Below are 22,641 nucleotides of genomic sequence, written 5' to 3'. Positions count from 1 at the left end.
TCAGGATGTGAGACGCGGGAGGGAGAACACCATCTGGGTCTCCCTGGGGCTCCCAGGTCCGTTTGTCAGAGACTGTTCCTGTGTGGTGTCCCTTGCCTGTCACCCCATATTGATGACTCCAGCAGTTTTCTCCTTCTGCCTGACCCTCCAGTCCTGTCACACGGCTCTTTGCATCTCCCTTATCTGCTGCGGAATGGCTGCTTTCTTTGCCACCCAAAGCCCCCTTCTCACCAAGACCCCCACACGGCAGTAAGCAGTGTGGTTCCCGCGAGATCACCCCACCGGCCCTGTGCGCGTGTGCTCTGTGTACTCTGGAGCAAGGCCCAGGACCATCTGCACTTGCTGGGGTGGATGTAATGCCAAGCATTTTCCATACATTATCAGATTTTTATCCCTACAGAAACTCCATGATGTAGCTACTCTTATCCTCACTGTACAGATTAAAGGGAAAACATGGATTTTAGAAAATTAAGTAGTTGCTGAGATCACACAGGAAGTGAAGGATTTCACCAGAATTCTAACCCAGGTCTGTGAGGCTCCAAAAACACTTGGCTGCACAGCACCCAAAATAATCGGAAGTGATCACACTTGTTCATTCTGTTTTTTGAAATTGTAAGTCATAAAACTTGATGTAAAATACATGAATGTGAGTACCCGGTTTTCCCCACCTCCGTGGTTGGAGGTAGGTGTGGGGCACGGAGCTTAAATTTTTTTTTTTTTTATTCACCAAAGCTCTTACCACTCGGTGTCCTAAAATTTGAGAAAACAAGGAATAAAAGAAAGAAAAGAGTATTCTTCTAAGAGCTGCCCTTGGGGTCAGTGGCGCCTTGTATGAACAGGGGACTTTAGGACAGACAGAGCTACATGTTGAAGGGAGGGAGCAGTACGAGGTGAAGTGTGCGGGGCCGCGCCCAGCGGAAATGTTAGCAAAGGTAACCACTCCACAGTTTGGATGACGCTACACTCAAGTAAGCACAACATTTAACTTACAGGCGACTCTCAAAAGATACCAAACGGAACACAGGAGCAAGTTAGATTCTCTGGAGAAATCGCAAGCTGAGTTGAAGAAGATCAGAAGGAAAAGTCAAGGAGGACGAAATGCACTCAAATATGAACACAAAGAAATTGAGGTGTGAACTTTTCAGCACTATTTTATTTTGTTGACAATTTGTACGATTTACGGGGAAGCTTATTTACCTCAGTCAGCCTGTACTTTATCCACTCACTGCTGTGCTGCTGTTGAACTTAAAAATGAGCATTTTTTACTTGGTATGAGCCGAAGGCTACAGAGTTTTCCAGAGTTAAGAATAATTAGTAGCCTCCGAAAAACATTGGCATTTTCTCCTGATTCAGGGCAAGGACAGATTGGGGGGAGGGGGTGTGGTAAGAGACGTTCCACGATTAGCATTACTCACCCCATGTTACAGATGAAGAAAATGGGGCTTAGGCCAAGTCACATGGTCGATACTTGGAACTGGGGTTTAAATTTTAACTTTCTGGTTTCAAAGCCCTGGATTTTCCAATAGAACACAATCCTGTCCCTGAAGTATAAAGTAATATTTTCTACAGATTGCCCAGCGCAGAATGTAAGGCTTTTGGCAACGTCCTTCCACCCATGAGTCAGGGATCTTAATGAGAATGATGATACCTGCTCAGGTCAGGTTACAACTTTGTTATTTTATCTCATGTTTATCTGCATTTAGTGTTTACTCCATTTCAGAATAAACCAAGTGTAAAGATGGCACAAGATAAAAATGTCTGACTGTGCGGCTACTTGATTCCTCATGACATACTTGTATAATTATTATTTATTTTCCTAGTATGTAGAAACCGTTACGTCTCGCCAGAGCGAAATCCAGAAGTTTATTGCAGATGGTTGCAAAGAAGCTCTACTTGAAGAGAAAAGGCGCTTCTGCTTTCTGGTTGACAAACACTGTAGCTTCGCAAATCATTTACATTATTATCACTTACAGGTGGGTGTGTGGTGGCAAGTGTTGCTGCATTATTAATGATTTAATTTCGTATTCAAATACCCTTGAAATGCTTCACCTTCCATATGTGCCTCAGTGTAAAGCGACGGGCCTCGTTGGTCAATGAGAAGAGATGCCAGAGAAAGAGCTTTTGGCCAACTTGAATATATAAACTTTCAGAAATGTAGGTGAAATGGTTAAATATTACTTATAATATGTAATTAGTATTATATCCATATTTAAAATCTTTCATAATATAATGCTTAATGATTGAGAATTAGTACTTTTTTTCTTTTCTCACCTATGAGTCAGCTTTTCTCACCTATGAGTCAGCTTTTTCTCAGACTCTTTCTGATGCATCCTCGGCATCAGTGTCTTCGCCAGAGCCATGGGATGAGCCCCAGCAGGCCCCAGGCCCACCCCACCTGGGTAGTTTTGAGTGTTCGCCTTGGGAGTCCATGTACAGAGGTGTCCCTGGGAGTTCTGTCCCAGCCACAGACCCATTTACAGCATCGGGACAGTTGTGGTTCTTTTTCATTCCTCTTCAAGGTATTTCCTCATGATCTCAGCACCTGTGGAACTGGCTTTGCTGCCCTCCTTCCGGCACATACAGTTGTGAGGTTTTACCCCTAGGAATCATTACAAAATATATGTTCTTTTCCTTTCCTTTTTTTTTTTTAATTATACATTTTTGGGGGCCTGCGTAAGCATCCAAGACACGCATTGAGTGAAGTCAAATACTGATTGTTATTTATGATAATTTAGAGAGCATTCCATGGTAGAAGTTTCGAGAGAGCTTGAAAATAAGGTGACTTCCTATTTTTCAGGGGACAAAAACTTGGCCTTGTATGCATGCATCGGTCATATGTTATATATTCCATAAAGTTTTTACAACTTTAAGGACTGTTCATCTACCAAATCTAAATCCCTAAGATCTAACATTGTTACAGGAAGGGAAAGAATTGCAGTATTAGATGATCAGTTTAGCAGTGTCTGTTTCCATGGTGAGGGTGTCCTCCTGGCGCAGAGTCATAGGTCAGGTGACCTTGAAGCTCTTCCTGTGGCCTAGCCCTGCCAGTGACAGGGTACTCACTGTGTCACAAGGCAACCTGGCCTATTTGCAGAGAGCTCTAGTTGGTGGCAGACTGTTACGTTTAACCCTGGATCCCACTTACGCTTTTTAGCATAAACAAAGTCGGCTTCTTTTCTCTACTGGAAGTGTCTTCACCTCTCTGAAAACCGCTTTTGTGCCTTCCACTTTTTCTGGCTACAGCATCTCAGTCCTTTCAGTGGCTCCTTGGACAAAGCAGGCCCAAGCAATCAGTGTGTCAGGACCACAGGCCGTAGGTGGTTTGGGGTGCGGGTTTTGCCCTGTCTTAGGAGTGGGAGGAAGAAAGCACTGATTGGCATTTCTGGGGCCACTGGGGAAACAGTGGGGCTTAATAAGATTGCTCAACCCTTCCCTTTTCGTGTTTGAGCTTGTTCTGCGTCAGTCTTTTAACTCTTGCATTCACACCGAGGGAGGGGGTGAGCTCCTGCAGAACAAGGGCCTACAGCTCTCACAGCACATAACACAGGGCGGAAGCTCATAGATGCTTAAGTACTCACTGAATTTGACACAAAGCTCTCACACTTCTGGTGGTAAGCCAGTAAAACATTATCGCTGATATTTGATGTAACTTTTCTCAGCTCTTTGAACAGTACACGTTTGTGTTTTGTTGTGTTTCTCTTGGATTCACAGTCTGCAGAATTACTCAATTCCAAGCTGCCTCACTGGCAAGAAACCTGTGGTGACGCTACCAAAGTGCCTGAGAAGATCATGAGTATGATCGAGGAGATAAGGACCCCAAGCTCTACCCCCGTGTCTGGGACGCCCCAGCCCTCGCCGATGATTGAGAGAAGCAGTGTGGTAGGAGTTTGTTCTCTCCGAGATTTCAGTTGTGTATTTCCTGATAGGGCTTGGGCCACATATGCACAAAGGACGAAGGCCTTCGTTGGTGGCCATCACAGGTCCTCCCCTCTTCCAGGGCCTTCCTTGTCTCACTCTGATCCCCTTACCTTCAGATTTGAAATGAGTTGCGTGGTGCCCAGCACTGTGTAGTGCTGTGTTCACTCTAGTATCTTTGTTTTGGAAATGTTATTGTTTTTAATTGTAATGATTCCAACTTTTAAGTTTATTCCCAGTGAAGGAGGCATAGGTGTCTTAGAGAATAATTAGCGAAACTCTGGGGCCATTCATCACAACATAAGGCACTTCAGAAAAAATAGCCACCGAAGTAGTCAAGATGATGAAATCAAGCATTGTAGTCTGCCGCTCCTTGAACTTCGGCTTTATTACTTTTCGCAAACATGGAGATTTGGATCCAGTGGATAGTTCAGACACATGGGTCCACCCGCACCTTTGAAATGAAAACAAAGCTGCTAAAGACCAGTCGACAGCCTACAGAATAGATCCATAACTGCATGGGGAATAAGAGAAGGTGCTGTCAGGGGGCCAGAAACACTGAAGGAGTCTCAAAGAGAGAAAGGCAAGATTGGTGTGTGGAGAATCAAGAGAGAAGAAAATCTCAGCCCCGAGAGCGTGCAGGGCAAGACTGCAGCAGAGAGCACAGCAGTGAGCTCGGAGCCAGCGGGCGTCAGAGGGGGCCGAGAACGGCACGTGGCATTCCTAGATGTGGTCGGTTCTAGATGACTCCCATCCTTTAAGCTGGTTGGTTTCTTCCCCCCGTCCCACTTGTGCTAAACAGTAGGCAGCAGGGGCTTTTGTCCACTGACCAAAACTCTGTATTTCCACAGAGGAGGCCAGGCACCCTCCTGGCTGTGTCTTCCCTGTCCCCACCTTACTGTGGGTAGTCTGTGATAACAAGAACAGGCAAAATACAGACTGATAAACAGGCAAAGGAATAGGGAATGCCGTACAATACAGAGATGGACAGATAACCAGGAATCACTGAACGAGTGAGGAAAAACAGTATTGTGAAAAGACACACTGAAAGGAAAAAGCTGGAATAACCAATATTGGAGGCAACAGAGGCAGTAGGGCAGAAGAGAAATCTTTAGAAAGAGACAAAAAGATATTACATCCCCAGGGGAAAATCAACTAAAGATTTTGAAAATTAAAAATGGATTATTATTCACAATTGAAATGTCTGGGATTTGCTTCAGCATATTCCAGGCACGGGGGAAGATGGGTGTAGCATATATGAAACAATATTGGGCATGAATTCATAATTGTTGAAGCTGGGTGTTGGGTACAGGGAGATTTATTGTGCTGTTCTTTCTCCTTTGTACATGCTTGAAATTTTTCTAAAGTAGCTTTTTAAATTTTTCCCTCCCCTTCCCCCCACAAAAAAAAAAACATAAACAAGAAAACCCCCACACCAGTAGATGGGCTCATTAACAGAATGGAACTGCTTGGAAAATTAATCCAAAGAGCTCTCCCAAAACACAGAACAAAAACAGAGAGAGGATGTAAACATAATGTTAGACAGGTTGGAAATACCCAATTGCCTTCTCAAAATCATCACCAGATGTCTAATGGGGATCTCAAATTCAACTTGTCTAAAACCAAATAACTGATTTTTATCACTCTAAACATGCTTCTCTAGTCTTCTCCATCCAGAAAATGGCAGCTCCATCCTTCCAGTAGCTCGGGCACAAATATGGACTTCTCTCCCTCTCTCTCCCTACTCCCTCCCTCCCTGCCACAGCCAACCCCTGGGCATGCCCTGTTGTTTCCACCTTCAAAGCATGCCCAAGTCCACCCACTTCTCACTCCACTGCCCTGACTATGGTCCCTGCAGAGATTACTGTAGTCGACTCTGCCTGGTCGTCAACACAGCAGCCGCAGTGAGCCTGGACAAATGGAAAAAAACAAAACCTTGATAGAGTGTGGTCAAGTTGCAGAAGGGAGTAAAGAGAAAATTCTAAAAACTTCCAGAGAGGGGGAGAGATAAGTTATTACAAAGAAAAGAGAACTCCACAGGTACTAGATTTCTTGTTAGCAAAACAAGAGGTTAGAAAATAATGGAGCAATGCACTCAAAATTCCTTGGAAAAATTATTTTAAATGTAGAATCCTAGGGCGCCTCGGTGGCTCAGTCGGTTAAATATCTACCATCGGCTCAGGTCATGATCCCAGGGCCCAGGGTCCTGCTCTGCAGGGAGTCTGCTTTTCCCTCTGCCCCGTCTCCCACTCGTTCTCTCAGTCTCTCTCAAATAAATAAATAAAATCTAAAAAAAAAAAGAAAGAAAGAAAAGTAGAATCCTGTAGCTAAGTAGCATCTAAGAGGGAACCTAAAATCTAGAGACAGGAAATTAGTGGTTGCCAGGGGGTGGTGGGAAATGGGGAGAACTGCCTTTAAAAAAATGAAGACGAATATAAAAAAAATGTGATATTCTTGAAATAATAATTCAGACTGGGGCATTGCCATCCAACTAAGAGAACCTTGGGAAGAAAGAATTTAAAGCGTGTTAAAACAGCTCTGGGAATCTCTATAATTCCATTGCTGTGTTACACTAATATTAAACTAATGAGGAATTTTTCACAGGTCGGGAAAGATTATGACACTCTTTCTAAATATTTGCCAAAGGTGCCCCCAGCTCCTTCAGCCAGAGCGTATACTAGTCCTTTGATTGATATGTTTAATAACCCAGCAACAGTTGGACAGAATTCGGAAAGGATAAAGAATTCAACAGGTAAGATATTTACTTTGATTTCTTTTAAAATACCTTTTTAGGGGTGCCTGGGTGGCGCAGTCAGTTGGGCATCTGATTCGTGGTTTTGGGTCGTGATCACAGGTTTGTGGGATCGAGCCCCGCATCAGCATCAGTCTCTGGGCTCAGCGTGAAGTCAGCTTAAGATTCTCTTTCCCTCTGCCCCTCCCCCTGCCCTCATTTTCTCTCTCTCTCTCTCTAATAAAAAAAGTCTATAAAATTAGCATGGTTAAAAAATAAAATACCTTTTTAAATTTTTTTTAATATTTTGGGTAAATGTTACCCTCAGGTAGAGGTAAGTAAACACATTTGACATTGCCTTATTGAAACTTTTTCTTTTTTTAAGATTTTATTTATTTATTTGAGAAAGAGAGAGCACAAACAGGAGGGGCAGAGAGAGGGAGGGAGAAGCAAGCCCCCGCTGATCAGGGAGCCTAATGTAAGACTCCGTCCCAGGACCCCGGGATCACGCCCTGAGCCAAAGGCAGATACTGAACTGACTGAGCCCCCCAGGTGCCCCTGCCTTATTGAAACTTACACTTCAAAGTAAATAAAGGTCTGGGTTTATTGTAAATCCATAAGTCATTTTATAAGTGACATATTTCTTTGACAAATTGTAATTGCATATACTGATTAATGTTTATACGAAGGAAACTTACTATTGAAAGGTGTTACGTTTTAAAATGGAATATAATGAACAAAGAGGCTCACATTGCCATATTTGGTGGCAATTGTAATAAAAATTTTTTTTTTAAAGATTTATTTATTTGACAGGATAGAGACAGCCAGCAAGAGAGGGAACACAAGCAGGGGGAGTGGGAGAGAAAGAAGCAGGCTCATAGCGGAGGAGCCTGATGTGGGGCTTGATCCCAGAATGCCGGGATCACGCCCTGAGCCGAAGGCAGACGCTTAACCGCTGTGCCACCCAGGCGCCCCTAAAATTTCTTTTTAATAAACTATAAAAGTTCACATGATAAAATTATGGTTATTGATCTTACCGGTAGGCTTAGTGTTTTTCATCATCTCTAACAGACAACTTCATGCTTTCTGGACACTGAAGTTCTAACTGCTTAAATTTCCTAACTCTGTTGATGCTTTTTCAGTAAATCAGGATGAGTTACTGTTCGCAGAGATTTCAGGAGGCTTTGCTTAGGCTCTGCTCTGTGTAGACAGTCTTTGGCACCCAGAGACCCCTCTCTCTCCGTCTGTGGGGTATCTCACAGGCCCTTTGGGTAGGAGAGTCATGGCGACGGAGCCGTGTGCTAGAGAGAGCCCACAGACTACAGCATTTGCAGCTGCTGAGTGAGAGCCAGACAGTTTCAGAATGGCAATTTTGTTTCTTCGGAGTGGTAAATATCAGCTGGTGCTGGAATTGAGACAGAAATGTACATGCTTCACATGTGCAGTGACTTTGGAGTCAGGCCGCCCACATCCCATGCCGCCGTCTAGCCGAGATCCCGGTGAGTCACTATGGACCACAACCCATCACCACTCCGTCCCTCAGAAGCTGTGAAGAATTGAGAGTGTGGACTGGCACTTAGGGAGGGTTCAGGAAACGTGCTGGTCCTCACCGCATTCTTGCTGCGTTCCCAGGTGAGATGGTGAGCAGCTGCACAGCGAGAACGTCTGCATTTCCACTTTCCTCTTGTTCTTTGCGGTCCAGGTCGTGGGCAGTGCGGTTTGACTTGATGCCCTGCACGGCCTTGGGGTTTGCTTTGGAAGAGTAGGGCAAAGAGCATCAGACCCTCTGGCCATGCATCACTTGGCCTCTGATTAATCAGAGTGCAGTGAAACTTGGCACGCACTGTGTCCTCTCCGCCTGGAAAAGAGTGTTTAGCCCCAAGGGTCCTCCTCGGTGAGAGACCTCAGGCTGTGGTTCTGCCTCTGCTCCTTGCGGTTCCTGCCCGTCCAGGCAAAGTCGAAGGTGTGGAAATACGACACACAGCAGCAGTAGAAGGAGTGCTGGCAGACAAGAGTGGGTGGCTTTCTGGGGTTTGCTTGTTTGAACTTGTTATCAGTCCTTGAAAAGCAATCACTGCTGTGCTCATTTGCAACAGATTCTTCAGATGATCCCAGTTTACAGCGATCAGTTTCTGTTGCAACTGGACTGAACATGATGAAGAAGCAGAAAGTGAAAACCATTTTTCCACACACTGCTGGAGCGAACCAGACCTTGCTCAGCTTTGCCCAGGGAGACATCCTCACACTGCTCGTCCCTGAGGAGAAAGACGGCTGGCTTTATGGAGAGCATGACACCACCAAAGTGTAAGTCTCGGGGCAGATGCTGTCCACACAGCAGTCAGGGCTGCCCCGTACTTCAGAGAGCTGTCATATCTCCTCTTAGTGGCAAATTGTCTTTGTGGTCATGGGAGCATTTTTACCACAGTTAAGTTCATAGTTCAGTTATTGTTCTAGTTTAGTTAATTGGAGTTACTCCGTCTCAGGTTATTTTCTGTATGTCTGTGCACGTATAGATGAATTTGATACTTGAACAGATCATATGAAATCACCTCTGAAAGTAGTTTAAATAATTCTTGGTTTAAAAAAAAAGACTTTGGATTTCTCAAGGATAATCTGCATATCAGATGGATTTTGTTAAGATTTAACTCATAAATAGTTTAAATGCCAGCATCGTCATTTTAACCACGAGTATGTGTGCAGGCCTTACTGTAAGCTGGTCAAATTGGTTTTCTGTGTAGATTATTCAGCCATTAAATAAATGTGGAAAAAAGCCAAAAAGGTAATCCGAATAAAACGAATGCTGTCTATAAAAAAAACATTGTGCTATGTGGTGAAAACGGACCTGTCTGCCCCTAAGCTGTCCCCAAGCCATTCTGTAGTGTGCTTATCCTTCACTTGTCTGCCGCTGACCCCACAACCAGACCTTTTTTCTCATTCCTCACCTGTAGGAGGGGCTGGTTCCCAGCATCCTACACAAAGTTGCTGGAAGAAGATACAAAGGAGGCCATGAGTGCGCCCACACCAAGGTAGGACCTGACTGTGGCTTCCGTTTCCCAGTGACAGAAAACTCACCTTTGACCTCATGTTTTTGGGCATATCAGAATTCTGTCTAGATGTGTAGTGACCCCACAGGGGAAACCTCCTATCGTGTAGGAGAGTACTAAAGGGGGACTGTTACCCCACAGTTGTTCCATTTGTGGTTTCTGCTGTGGGGACATGTGCCAGACTCTGCTCCTCACCCTCCTGTCAGCCTTCTGGAACCACTCACTGCCCTCCCCCCCCACCCCCCCACCCCCTGCCAGGTCACTAAACCCAAGGTGACCATCATCGCCATTACCGATTAGGAAGTGCCGAAGTGCTTACACTGACTAGCTTAGCTTGTTTAATTCTCATTAACAACCTTACAAGGTAGGTCCCCACTTTAAAATTGAGGACACTGAGGCACAGAAAGGTAGAGCCAAGGCTGGAACCCAGGAAAGTCTTTCCTGCGCCCAGCTATGAATATTTATGTGTGTATCAGCAGTTATAGTTGGTTACCCCAGGGGTCCTCAGAAGTGACACATCCAGGGGCGCCTGGGAGTCTCAGTCGGTTAAGCGTCTGACCCTTGATTTCGGCTCGGGTCATGATCTCAGGGTCATGAGATCGAGCCCCGTGCTGGGCTCCACACAGGGCATGGAGACTGCTTAGGGATTCTCTGTCTCTCTCCCCCTCTGACCCTCCCCACCTCTCTAAAAAAGGAAGGAAGGGAGGGAGGGAGGGAGGGAGGGAATGACACATCCAAACTGCACTCCTCATCTTTACCCTAAGCTGCCTCATCCTCCATGTTTTCTATCTCGAGGAGACCCTCTAACCTGTCCAGCTGTCCCTGTAGACCTTTGAGCGCCACACTTGATGCCCCCCTCCAAGTTGTGCTCAGTGTCATCTGTGTGTCCTCATCCCTCGCAGAACAGCTCAACTGCCACTGGGCCAAGCAATAAAACTAGATATTGTGTTTAGGATGTTAAAATGCTGAGGGGTTGTTTTGGGGGGAGGCTTCAAATCTGAAGTGCTCCACACTTTTGCTAAGGCTTTTGCTATAGTCTTCATTTTGATATTGATCTCCTTAAATTAATCGACAGCCAGCACTTAATTAAGCTGGGGGGTTTTTTGAGCATCAATTTGTAAATGAGTAAAAAAACCATTACAGTGTTTTTTATACAGATGTGTATTGTGTGTGTGCGTGCGCGTGTGCGCACACACACACACACACACACACACACACACACATGTCTTGTAATCTCCTGTCTCACACCCTGTTTGATTATTCATCTGTTGCAGTTCTGGCCCCAGGGTATTTAGGATGTTTGGGATTCAGATGGCACGATCTTCTGTAACTTGTATTCTCTGCTTGTTGGTTGGTAGCCCGGCCCCAGTGAGAAGCATCAGCACGGTGAACTTAGCTGAGAAAAGCAGTGTCGTCATCCCCCCACCCGATTACTTGGAATGTTTGTCCCTGGGAGCGGCTGCAGATAAGAGAGCAGATGTTTCCAAAAATACTTCTACCTTTAAAGCACCGGTGTCCAAACCAGAAGCCACATCTCCTGTGAGTGGACCTGCAGCGTAACGTGCTGTGTACCCCCACACTGAATGGCGATCTGGGGGGCGTGGGCTCTTGTTCCACCGGGAATGAAGGTGGTGTCCCCCGGGGGTGGGGGGGGGGGGCTGGCGCTCACTCCTGTGTCTTCTGCATTCCCACCTCCTCACACAGTCGGTTAGCTTCCTTGACTTCAGTCCTTCTGTTTTATTTATCTGAAATGTAGTCTGTCAGATGGTATCAGGTGTTCTCTCCTCACCTTTGGCCCTAGCTGCAGTCTGTCAGTCTCCTCATCACTTTTTCTGCATTTTTTTTTTCAATTTTCATACTGTTTCCTGAAGGAAGGCTTCAGTTTAAAAGTGGTAACTTCATCTTTGTGTCTTCAGAAAGTACTTATTTTGCACCAGGTACTGGGTATACACTGTGTCATGTGCACTCTCTGTAATCCTCAGCAACCCCATAAGAAAGCCTGTAGAGGCCATGGACTCCCAGAGTCCGTCATTCCTGTGGCACCTGTGTCTACCAAGCACCGGTCCCTGGTGTGGGCTCCCAAGGTACAGAGATAAACAGGACCAGTTTATCGCCATTTATGTGGAACTTATATTCTAGTGGTGGGAAGCAGACAATGAGAAAAAAATCAGTAACAGTGATGGAAGCTGCGCAGAGAATTAAAACAAGGTGAGGGAGGTGACGGATGGAGCGACGGCTCACATGGATGTCACAGGTGTGTGTGCAGGTGCTTATGAGAGAGCGCCATGGGTCCCCACCTGTGAAAGTGAGAGAAGGGGAGCAGCACTGGATGGGGGAGGAGCTGGACCGTGAGGGGAGATAGGCCTTGATCACCGGCATCCAAGGCGAGAGAGCTTTAGCCAGGACGATTTCCCGAAGGGCCTGGACAGCCCAGGGCAGCACTCCCTGCGTTTTCTTATTGATCTGAGCAGCGCATGACGGTGTCTGCACCCCCGAGGAGATGTTGAAACTGAGACCTGAATGGCAAGGAGCCCATCACATAGAGGTCAAGGGGAGGAGATTTCCAGACACAAGGAGCAGAGAAGGGCACATACTTGGCACACTCAGTGAACGAGGCCGTGATTCCAGGATGACAGAGAATCGAGAAAGGGGGTCCGCGTTCTCATTTTTTTTCCTCAGGATAGATTTCTCAGGATAGAAGGGGAAGGATGGAGAAGAGGACGGTGACCGGGAAGGCAAGAAGAGCACACATGGTGTGTGGGGCCGGGAGCAGGGAAGGTGGTGAGCGAGAAGCCGCGGGCACGGGCAGAGGTGCACACAGACTGAGGAGTTCCTGCGTGACGAGGCTGCTCTCGTGGGGAAGCGAGGGCATTAGCGGAGAGGGTGGGCAGAGCGAGCAAGTGTAAAGAAAGAGAATCTGTGAAACGGGTGTTCTGAAGCGTGAGAAGGCACGTGGGCTGCAGAAAACGGGGAACACGGGGGTGATGCTGATGCCCACGTACAGTTTGGGTCGTGATTGATAAACGAAGCCGGGCAGAACGGTGGTTTCTCCAGCGCCATGCAGCTGCTCTGGCTCAGACAAGAAGTAATGAACTAGTCGGGGGTTACCAGGTGGCGGTGCTGGGGGAGGAGCGGGGAGTTCCTGGTGTTGATGAGGGTAGGGCTGTGGTGTCCCAGACCCTGGCATTCAGGCTGGGCCGTGAATGGATCTGGAGGGCGGGAAAGGAGGCACAGGGGTGGGGCAAAACCTCTGCGAGGCTGCACAGTTGCCAGAGTGCGGTGGGAAGGAGCCTGGGAGGTGAGGGTCAGAGAGTGGCCTGGCCTTCTGGGGTCTGTGCCGCTGAGCTCCATGCCCAGGGCTGCACAGTGGTCTGGCGGTACCAGAGCCTGCCTCGCCTCTGCTCATGCCAGCTTCCTTCCAGAAATGCCCCCGGGCACTGTTGGTGCATTGATCCCCGGCTACTTTGTTTTTTGTTGTGTGGTTATTGTATGGTCCTTTTCTGTAGTACCCGCAGAGGCATCTCCCTGCTTCTCACGGGGCATGTGTGGCTCCACAGCTCTGCCCCTATCGTCAGTGCTGCTGGTGGCCATTCAGCTGTGAATGGTGCATGGGTGCTGTCTCTGGATTACATGGAATGGGAACTCTTAAAAATGTGCCACGCGTTTCATTGTGAGCCCTCGGGTGTTTTGGAATATACCTACCTCATTATAAACTGCAGTGGTGTGTTCTGATCCGGGAAATGCAGGGTTTTGCAATCTCACTCAAAATGTCTTTGGCTCGGGGCACCTGGGTGGGTCAGTTGGTTTAAGTGTCTGCCTTTGGCTCGGGTCAGGATCCCGGGATCTAGCCCCGTGTCAGGCTCTGCACTCAGCAGGGAATCTGCTTCTCCCTCTTCCTCTCCCTCTGTGCTCTCTCTCAAATAAATAAATAAAATCTTAAAAAAAAGGGGCGCCTGGGTGGCACAGCGGTTGGGCGTCTGCCTTCGGCTCAGGGCGTGATCCCGGCGTTCTGGGATCGAGCCCCACATCAGGCTCCTCCGCTATGAGCCTGCTTCTTCCTCTCCCACTCCCCCTGCTTGTGTTCCCTCTCTCGCTGGCTGTCTCTATCTCTGTCGAATAAATAAATAAAATCTTAAAAAAAAAAGTCTTTGGCTTCTCAGATAAGCACACTATAAGATACATCGTACTTTTATCATTCCAAGTTATTCCAGATACCCAACAGTTACTTTTAAAAGAATGACATACAGCTGTTGAAAATGGAGCTTTTCCATTCTGTCATCATGGAAGAGAAATTGCTTGGAAGGACAAAGGTATCAAATGCTGTTTTATTAAATGCCCCTAGTACATTTTAAAACAATATTCAGACTCTTTGGAAATAACTGATCTTAAGACATTTTGAAAAGCATAAATTCCTTTTGCTGGGCAGGGGGCGGGGGCAGACACGAAGCCCTTACAGCTGCATGTCACGCAGCTCGGGATCCAGGAATACAAGGTACACTGTTCTGGTGTGACCTGTCTATAGTGCCTTCTGTTTCAATATTGCCTTCCAGCTTTTTTGGGGAGAAAAATTCAAACATAACAAAAGTGGAAAGAATAATGTCTCTCACCCCCAGCTTTCACAATTGTCAACTCATTTACTAATCTTTTTTTTTTTTTTTTAAGATTTACTTATTTGAGAGAGAGTGCACACGTGTGTGCATGTGATCAGGGGAGGAGCAGAGGGAGAGGGAGAGAGAATCCCAAGCAGACTCCAAGTTGAGCATGGAGCCTGAGGTGGGGCTCGATCCCACAACCCATGAGATCATGACCTGAGCTGAAATCAAGAGTCAGATATTTAACCGACTGTGCCACCCAGGCGCCCCCGAATCTTTTTTCATCTTGCTCCTGGACACTCCCAGATCAATTTGATGCTAATTCCGGACTTCGTCATCTCATGTATAAATAACTTATAATAATACCTTTTATTTTTACATGACCAGAATACCAGTTATCATATCTTTAAAAATTGACAGTAATTCTGCAATATCATCAACCAGTCACTTCAAATTTGATTGTCTTATTAAAAATTAAACAATACAGTTTGAATCTGGATCCAGGCCAGGTCCATACATTGTATTGGTCACTGAGTCTCATGACCATAGTTTTTGTATCAAGGTCTCCCCATCTCTTTTTCCTTGTAACTTATCTGGAAGAACCAGGTTATTGGCCCTGGAGGGTGGCCCCAGGCTGGATTTCGCTGAATGCATCCACATGGTGTCCTTCCCTGCATTCCCCTTTCTCCTATATTTTTGACCTGGATCAGAGTCCGTATTATGTTTTGTTTCTTTGCCTGTTTTGTTAGAGCATTTCATCAGTGGTGGTGGCTAGTCCTTCCAGAGGGACACCTGTCTGGTTATCTCTTCTTTTGTGATATTAGCAGCTTTGATAAGAACCACCTCCCTCCATTTCTTTAAGACTGTGTAATGTCTTTTAAGATAAAAGAATCTTGCCCCAAACTCATCATTAACACTGAAATTATAAGTGAAAACACTGACATTTTAGGACACCTGGGTGGCTCAGTCAGAGGTCTGCCTTTGGTTCAGGTCCTAATCCCAGTGTCCTAGGGTCGAGTCCCACACCAGGCACCTGCTCACTCAGCAGGAAGCCTGCTTCTCTGTCTCCCTCTGCCTTCCACTCCCCCAACCCCCGCTGGTACGCTCATTCTCTCTCTGCCAAATAAATAAAATCTTTAAAACACACACACACACACACACACACACACACACACACACACATTTTAGCCAACACGGTCTCATTTTAGAGAACATTTTTAATTTTCAGTATTTTTACCATGTCGGTAAAGCTTTATGACGAAAGCATTGATGCAGTTCTTACTATACTGAATTGGATACTTTGAAAAATCCTATTTATCAGTGTAGTCAAAAATGATACTATTTCGCATTTGGCTGTTTAAATGAGATCTAACTTTATTTAAACCCCTTTGGCTGGATCATAATAGACGGGCAGTGTAAGGAGGCCACCCTGGAAAGTGCCGAGACTGTCTAGTAAACTGAGGGTCTGGGCCAGAGCAGCAGCTTTACGCACGTAGCTTTCTCCTGAGAGCTGGGATGGGACTGCCTCAGGAGGTGATCCTGTGCTCTGTGGCCACCTCGTGGAAGCCACTGCCCATGCCACCTTGACCATGGGTGCCGGAGTTCTTGACTCTCACATCCTGTGTGTGCCCAGTCCGTCCTATCCCAGGGCTGCCTCCAGGCAGAGCTCCACACCCCAAGCCCCGTCTCCCCACCTCAGACCATCTTCATGATCAGTAATCTATAGTCTCCCGACAAAGCCCCAGACCTGACGGCTTCACTGGTGAATTCTGCTGTATGTGCAAAGAATAGCTAACACCATCCTTCTCAAACTTTTGCCTAAAAATCGAAGAGAAGGGAACACTTCCTACTCATTCTGAGGCCAGCATCGCCCTGATAATCTGGTCAGGCCCCCTGTTTCTTTCTTGTAGGCCAGAAGACTTTTTATAGTCTTTCATTTTAGCAGCCTTTAATGTTTGGTTTCATATAACATTTAAAAGCCCCAAATATCTAATGAAAATGCCCTTCTTGTGGGTGTGGGTTCCAGTGTGATTTTAGTTGTCATTGATTTTGCGCATGTCAGAACAATGAATGTTGATGACCTCCTTTCTGAATAATTGAGATCTCCCATAGTAAAGGCATGTTTAGCACTTCAGAGAGGTATAGAGTCAGTACCTGCAGTGAGGTCACGTCACTTGGGTGACTAATGTTTCTGTGGCATCAGCTGCTCTGACCAGCCATACTTCTTTCTTTAACACAGCCAGATGGCAGGTGAAGGTGTACCGCCTAGAAGGGGTCTGTGGACCACAGTGAGACGTTCATGCTGGAATTCATCCATTGAGCATTAAGTGACAAGCTACTATGGTCCAGGGAAGCAAATAGGAATAAGGCCAGCCTCGGAGTCGAGTCCAGTGAACAGTGTGTTTATTGGAATTGTGTGAAAGGTGCATGGGGCAGAGGCGACAGAGGAGGAAGGGAGGGCTCAGGCTCCTGGCAAGCACCAGAGGAGGCGTCTTGGAGGCAAGCATTTGAGCCGAGTTCTGAAGGACGAGCTCTGACAAAACAGAGAGCCTTCCAGATGTGCGTTCTGGCTGGGTGCGGTCCAGGGCCACAGCCAGATAAGTGGTGGGATGGATAGGCCAGGAGAGAAGCACACCGAGCCAGGAAGTCTGGGCTGCATGTTGTCCCTCCTCCGTCCTCCTGGGTGGTCTCTGCAGATGGTCCTCGGTGCGCGCTGGAGCTTGGAGCGCAGGGCAGGAGGCGGTGCAGTCGTCCAGGGATAGAGGGCGGCGGGAGTGAAGATGGGAAGGGGTGACAAGTTATTCAAGAGGTAAGAACTGACAGAGCTAGTGACCAACTGGTGTAGCCTCCTTGGGAGAAACCCTTGTTCTGTCCTAACTCTGGAAGCAGTTCTGGTTTGCTCATGTTAATGTATTTTTGGAGGGTTTATTTGTTGTTTTCTTGTTTGTTTGTTTTTGTTTGGTTGGTTTTTTTGATAATATAATCTTGAGCTCCAGATTTTTGACATGCAAACATTAAAAAAGGAAAACATTCTTGGGCAACCCTCTTGGGTCCCCTTCCTCTTTGGGAGTTTGTACTATCACCCAATAAACTTTGCTTCAAAAAGAAAGAAAAGAAGAGAAAAGGAAAGAAAGGAAGAAAAACATTCTTATCTGCACTTAAGTTACACATGTAACTGCTGGGAAAAAAGTTGTTTGGGAGGTTCTGAATAATGTAAAATAATCAGGGTCCTATAAGTATGATTGTGTTCATTAAAGATGAAGTTACTTTATGATTTTTTAAGGTACCTTCAATTTGAGAGACCCCTCTTCTCACTTTTGAAAACAAAGAAAACTTTTCTTCCATGGGTGTATTTATATATTTCATTATTTGTCTATATTAAACATAGAAGGAAGTGGCATTGTGAAAATTTTGTCTAAAATTCTAATACAGGGCCACCTGGGTGGCTCAGTCGGTTAAACGTCTGCCTTTGGCTTAGGTCACAGTCTCGGGGTCCTGCAGGGAGCCTGCTTCTCCCTCTCCCTCTGTGCTCTCTCAAATAAATAAATAAAATCCAAAATAAAATAAACTTCTTTAAGAATCTAAAAAAAATAAAATTCTAATACAAATAAATTGATAAATTATCCCACTCTTGAGACAGAAATGAGGATGCTCTCCAATTAACAACATTTATCCCATGCACTTAAGCAAACAGATAAATGTTTTTTTTACCTCAGTTGTTGCCATAGGCTGGATAAACAGATGCTGAAATGAGGTTTCCTTTAAATCCCCCTGGCAGTCACAGCTGCAGGTTTAAGTTAAAGAGCAAAGTCCAAGTTTGTAAAAATTAAAATATCTAATCATTACACCTTATTTAAAATAGCTTATTTTAAAATAACACTTTTTCTGCTTATAAAAATAACCCAGGGAAGTTTTGTTTTGCTCGAAAATATCCATAATTTCACTTCCAGGGTGACCACTGTTAGCACTTCATTATATTTTACCGTCCCTTCCCAGCACCCCCACACCGGAGGATCAGAGCACTCGCTCATTTCGGAAAGCGTTTGTGAGTGCCAGGCGAGCCCCGGCACTGCTGCCCGGGCTGATGTGCGATGCAAACGGCCCAATCCAGCTTTCTAACCTCCCGGCCTGGGAGGCCATGGGAGAGGGAGAGGGGGACGCAGAGACGGAGAGCCGCAGGACCCGGAGGTCCTTCAGCGGATTGAGAAAGTTCTAAAACCTCAACTCTCCGCTTATCAGTGCCCCACCCATCTAAGCACTTGATAAGACAAATACCACTGTCCCACGTGTGCTGTGTTCTGAGGAACCGAGAGGTTGCTTTTTGTCTTTGTGATCTGGAGGGTAATGGAAGACAGTTAATAAAGGTCACAAGAAGATATTAATTGGCTTTTAAAAATCAGCAAAGGCCACAAGGTTTGAGGGCCTCCCTCAACAGGCACCGCTGGCCATGACTTCAACGGCTCCCTCCCCCATCACCCTCTTGAGGACATTCACTGTTCCTTATCTGTAAGACCATGAAGAGCATCTTCTTTTGGAATGAAGAGTGTAATCACCCAAAGTACGTACACAGTGCTTCACAGATGCACACTGAGATTAAATGATTTATGGTCCATCACGAACATGTTCTATCACGAACATGTTTTGAAGTCGTATTTCAAGGTCCTATGCAAACTGCAGAAAAACCCCACAAAACTCCATCATCCGTGGACACCCTCGAGTGCCGCCTCTGCTGACACCATCGCGTCCCAGAAACTACTACATTCCCTCGCTGTCAAGACAGATCAGGAGCTCCAAGAACAAGACTGAAACACGCAGGCCCGCCGCAGGGAAGGACAGAAGAACTGGTTCTGCTCCAAAGAGATGACCTCAGGAACCATGGAAACTGCTGTCCTTGGAACAGGCCACCTGGTCTTAGGAGCCTCTCGCAAGAGGAGGCACAGGATCTAATCCTCTGGCATCGGGGCGTGGGTGAAGGCGATAAGTGGAGAATTTATGGTCTGATAGAAATGTCCCAGAACCGGGCTGCCCAGGACAGTAGCCATTGATCACAGAGGCAGTTGAGCACTGGAAGAGAGGATATGCAACCAAGGAATTTGTATTTGTATTTAATTTTAATGCAAATAGTCATATGGGTAGTGGCTACCATATTAGACGGTCAGGTATAGAGCATGCAAAACAGAACAATGTTCCATTTAAAAACCGGATCTAGAAATGTGATGGCTGAGAAGCATGGAGCATGACTGAGGCCTGCATGGTAGCCCTGTGGGCTGGGGACACGGCCCTGGAATTTCGTATCTCAAGTTCTTACGCCCAACCAGCTGATAATTTATTTTTCCTAAACTAAAATATTTAAACCAGCCGATGATGGTGGGGAAAGGCATGTTCCGTCTCAGCCAAATGCTGGGATCCGTGGCAGCTGGCAAAGCATCTTAATGCTTTTATACATATTTTTTACGTACAACCATTCGTTAATGCCAGTTACACGTAGAGTTTTGTTTGAACACCAGGATTCTTAGGCTTAAGTACACTGAACATCCAGGCCTGGGAGCCGCCTACTGTAGAGAATGTTCCTGAACACACCAACCTACAGTTCTGTGGCTGCCCTGTGATGTTCTGAGATACCAACTTCTCCCTGAGGGGCTGGGAGCCGGGGGATCACCGGAACTGAAGCTGAAGGTCACACGTTTCTCTACTGTCGCTGCAGCAGAGTTGTGACATACGGAGAACCAGGCTCTAAAACGCTATTGAAAAACTAAGCTCCGCTCCACACAGACTTGCTTCTCAGTGTTCACTGCCTAAGAGCCGGAAGCGCTGCGTGAGCAAAGGGCCCGGTGCGCGGCTTGGTCTGCATCTGCTCTCCAGGGTGGGCGCCTTGGTTTCAGAAAGCCCTTGCCCCAGGGCAGTTGGCTTTTCCCTGTCAGGCCTTCAGTGTCCCCATGTGAGGAGTAAAGGGATTGAACTGGTTCAGAGGTTATGATTCGGGAGGTCAGCGCACAGCCGAGGACTGGCGTCAGGGCTGCGGGTGTTGCAGGTAAGAGCTGACCTCCAGCGGCGTCAGACAGGAAGGGAACGGTCTGCCTCATGGAAGCAGCAGCCCAGAGAGGGTCGGTACCAAGGCCGCCCCGGGGCCCTCTCATCACTCGCCCTGGATTCTGGGGTGTGGGCTCCGTTTGACCACAGCACAGGGCTCCCCACTCAGCATTCTCACTGGGCCACAGAGGTCCGTCTCACCTGAGTGTCTACCTGTGGCCAGAAAACGGGCTATACTGGGTGGTCTCAGCTGACCTGACCACACATAAGGTGGGACCAAGGAGTCCCCTTGAAGGCACACTGGCACGCAGTGGACACCCGAGCAGAAATGTGGGCAGTGGGAGGGGGAGGTGGAACAGACAGCATGTGACAGTGCCCACTCAAGGTGGACTCGGGTTTTTAGCTTTTCTGGGGCAAGGAATCACAAGATGTGTCCGCACTCTGCCTTTTCCTACTCGGCCATAATCAGCTGGTTGTGGGCTGTTGCAGACAAGGCCCAAGGCCGTCACTACCCCTACTGTCTTGTGGGTAACCTGTTCCGTGCTCGTAACGACAGGCCTAGCCCGTGCTGCTGCCTGGTTTTGTCACTCGATAACCTCCTGTTGAGTCAGGTTGCCAGGAGGGGACCTGCACCTGGCTGTGCCTACAAGCCACGGGTTCTGGTCTTTGTGAAATCCGAGGAAAGGTGAGAGATCCACGGTGCTGACTCTGAGCAGGGCCCGCAGTGTGAGTAAGGAGTCCCTCTGCCCGTTGCCTCTGGGACCTTGGGTGGTCAGCTCTGCAGACATGCACTGTGCGTGCAGAGAAGGTGGCTCCCAGCCTGCGGAGAGGCCAGCAGGAGCCCTGTTGAGACAGGTCCGGTCCAGGGACACAGGACAAAGGAAGAGGGAAAGACGGGATTGGGAAGTAGAGAGACAAGGGACCCCAAACCCCATGACACGGCCAAAGGGAGGCAGTGGAGGGACAGGCTCGGTTGGAATGTTTAGCGGCAGCCGGCAGGACAGACGGACTTGTGGCGCCACCCAGCACGAGGGATGGGGCTGTGTGGTCAGGTTTGAGGTGGAAAGATCCTGAAAACGCTGCTGAGCGGGATGTGAGCTTTCCTCCTGGGTGGAGTGAGAGCAGGGCCACATGTGGCCTGGAGGTGCGTTTCACTGACAGAGGAGGGAATGGGAGGAGGGGCAGGTTTGGGGACAGCGGTCAGTTGTGACCACGGCAGTGGGCTCAGTGGAGCTGCGTTAAAGGGAGGAACCTTTCTGAAAATGCCCTGTTTTTCAGTAAACATTGAAGAATAGCATGTACAGAAAATGGGTGACTTTTCACAAAGCAACTGCATATAACCAGCACCAGGTCAAGAACTCGAACGTTACCCGCCCCCAGACACCCCCCAACACACACTCCCTTCTCACAGGCCAGACTGGCCGAAGCTCGGTCACCAGGTCCTCCGGCGAACCCTCCTGTGGCGCTTCCTTGCTGTGTGGCGTTCACTGGATGGACGGCGGTTGTCCCTTCTGGTGACGGACGTTTAGGCCGTTCTGATGGGACCGCTCTGAGTGGTGGGGGGGGTCTCAGTGACTGTGTGCATGCGTGCTGCTGGGAGCAGTGGTGGGGGAGGTTCTCTGGGGCGCGGGATTCACCGCGGGTTTGCCCGGCACCGCGTGGCTTCAGGCTGCCCTAGTGTCTCTCGCCGTCCTCCCTCACAGTTGTTACTTCCTGCCGCTTCACTGTCGGTGGACTGTGACGCATCTCGGCCGCCGCACGCGCACGCACGCGTGTGTGTGTGTGTGTGTGTGTGTGTGTCTGACTCACTCTCTCAAATGTCTGGGGCAAGTACTCGGATGGCACAGCTCACAAAAATGTAGCTAAACTCGTAAAGTTGAGTTGGGTCAGTTGAGGCTCAGGCCTTCCCCTGGAGACAGCTGTGGGTTTTCCAGGGAGGGTCGTGTCTGGTTTCCAGTTCAGGGCGCACAGAGCTTTCCCCATTCTCAAGGATGCACCCGGCGAGGAGACAGTTCTGCCGCCAAGGAAAGGCAGCAAGCAGGTTTCCAGGGAGAGTATCAAGGAGCAAGAGGGCTGTGTGCCCCCCGGAGGCCACACCTGGGGAGTCTGGCTTGGCAGGAAGTGTGCTTTCCAGGCCAGGAGGACGCAGGGGACCTCTTCCCAGTGGGATCTAGTGCCTCCCCCGCAAGGGGCTTTCTGCTCTAGGCCGGGCACCGCAGCCGGCGGTCTGAGCACGTGTGGCAGGCATCCTGGTGCTTTTAAAATAAATTATAAATTAGCCTGTAACCATCATAGAGTCTGAGCGCTTCCCCAGAAATGACTTACTCTG

At 47.6% G+C, this 22,641-nt stretch overlaps 1 protein-coding gene across 1 annotated transcript in view; it reads left to right on the top strand.

Annotated features, from left to right (window-relative positions):
- Positions 1 to 22,641, top strand: part of BAIAP2L1 (BAR/IMD domain containing adaptor protein 2 like 1) — a 91,791-nt gene that overhangs the window by 65,698 nt on the left and 3,452 nt on the right. The window contains exons 6-12 of the mRNA XM_045813417.2: positions 993 to 1,130; positions 1,821 to 1,973; positions 3,712 to 3,879; positions 6,520 to 6,667; positions 8,743 to 8,950; positions 9,595 to 9,672; positions 11,049 to 11,229. Coding sequence (XP_045669373.1) covers positions 993 to 1,130; positions 1,821 to 1,973; positions 3,712 to 3,879; positions 6,520 to 6,667; positions 8,743 to 8,950; positions 9,595 to 9,672; positions 11,049 to 11,229 — 1,074 coding nt within the window. The remainder of the gene's footprint in view (positions 1 to 992; positions 1,131 to 1,820; positions 1,974 to 3,711; positions 3,880 to 6,519; positions 6,668 to 8,742; positions 8,951 to 9,594; positions 9,673 to 11,048; positions 11,230 to 22,641) is intronic.

Source organism: Ursus americanus, chromosome 2, assembly GCF_024610735.1.
Source record: "Ursus americanus isolate L20-20 chromosome 2, mUrsAme1.1.p, whole genome shotgun sequence".
Taxonomy (NCBI): Eukaryota; Metazoa; Chordata; class Mammalia; order Carnivora; family Ursidae; genus Ursus; species Ursus americanus.
This window is presented reverse-complemented; position numbering and strand designations above follow the sequence as displayed.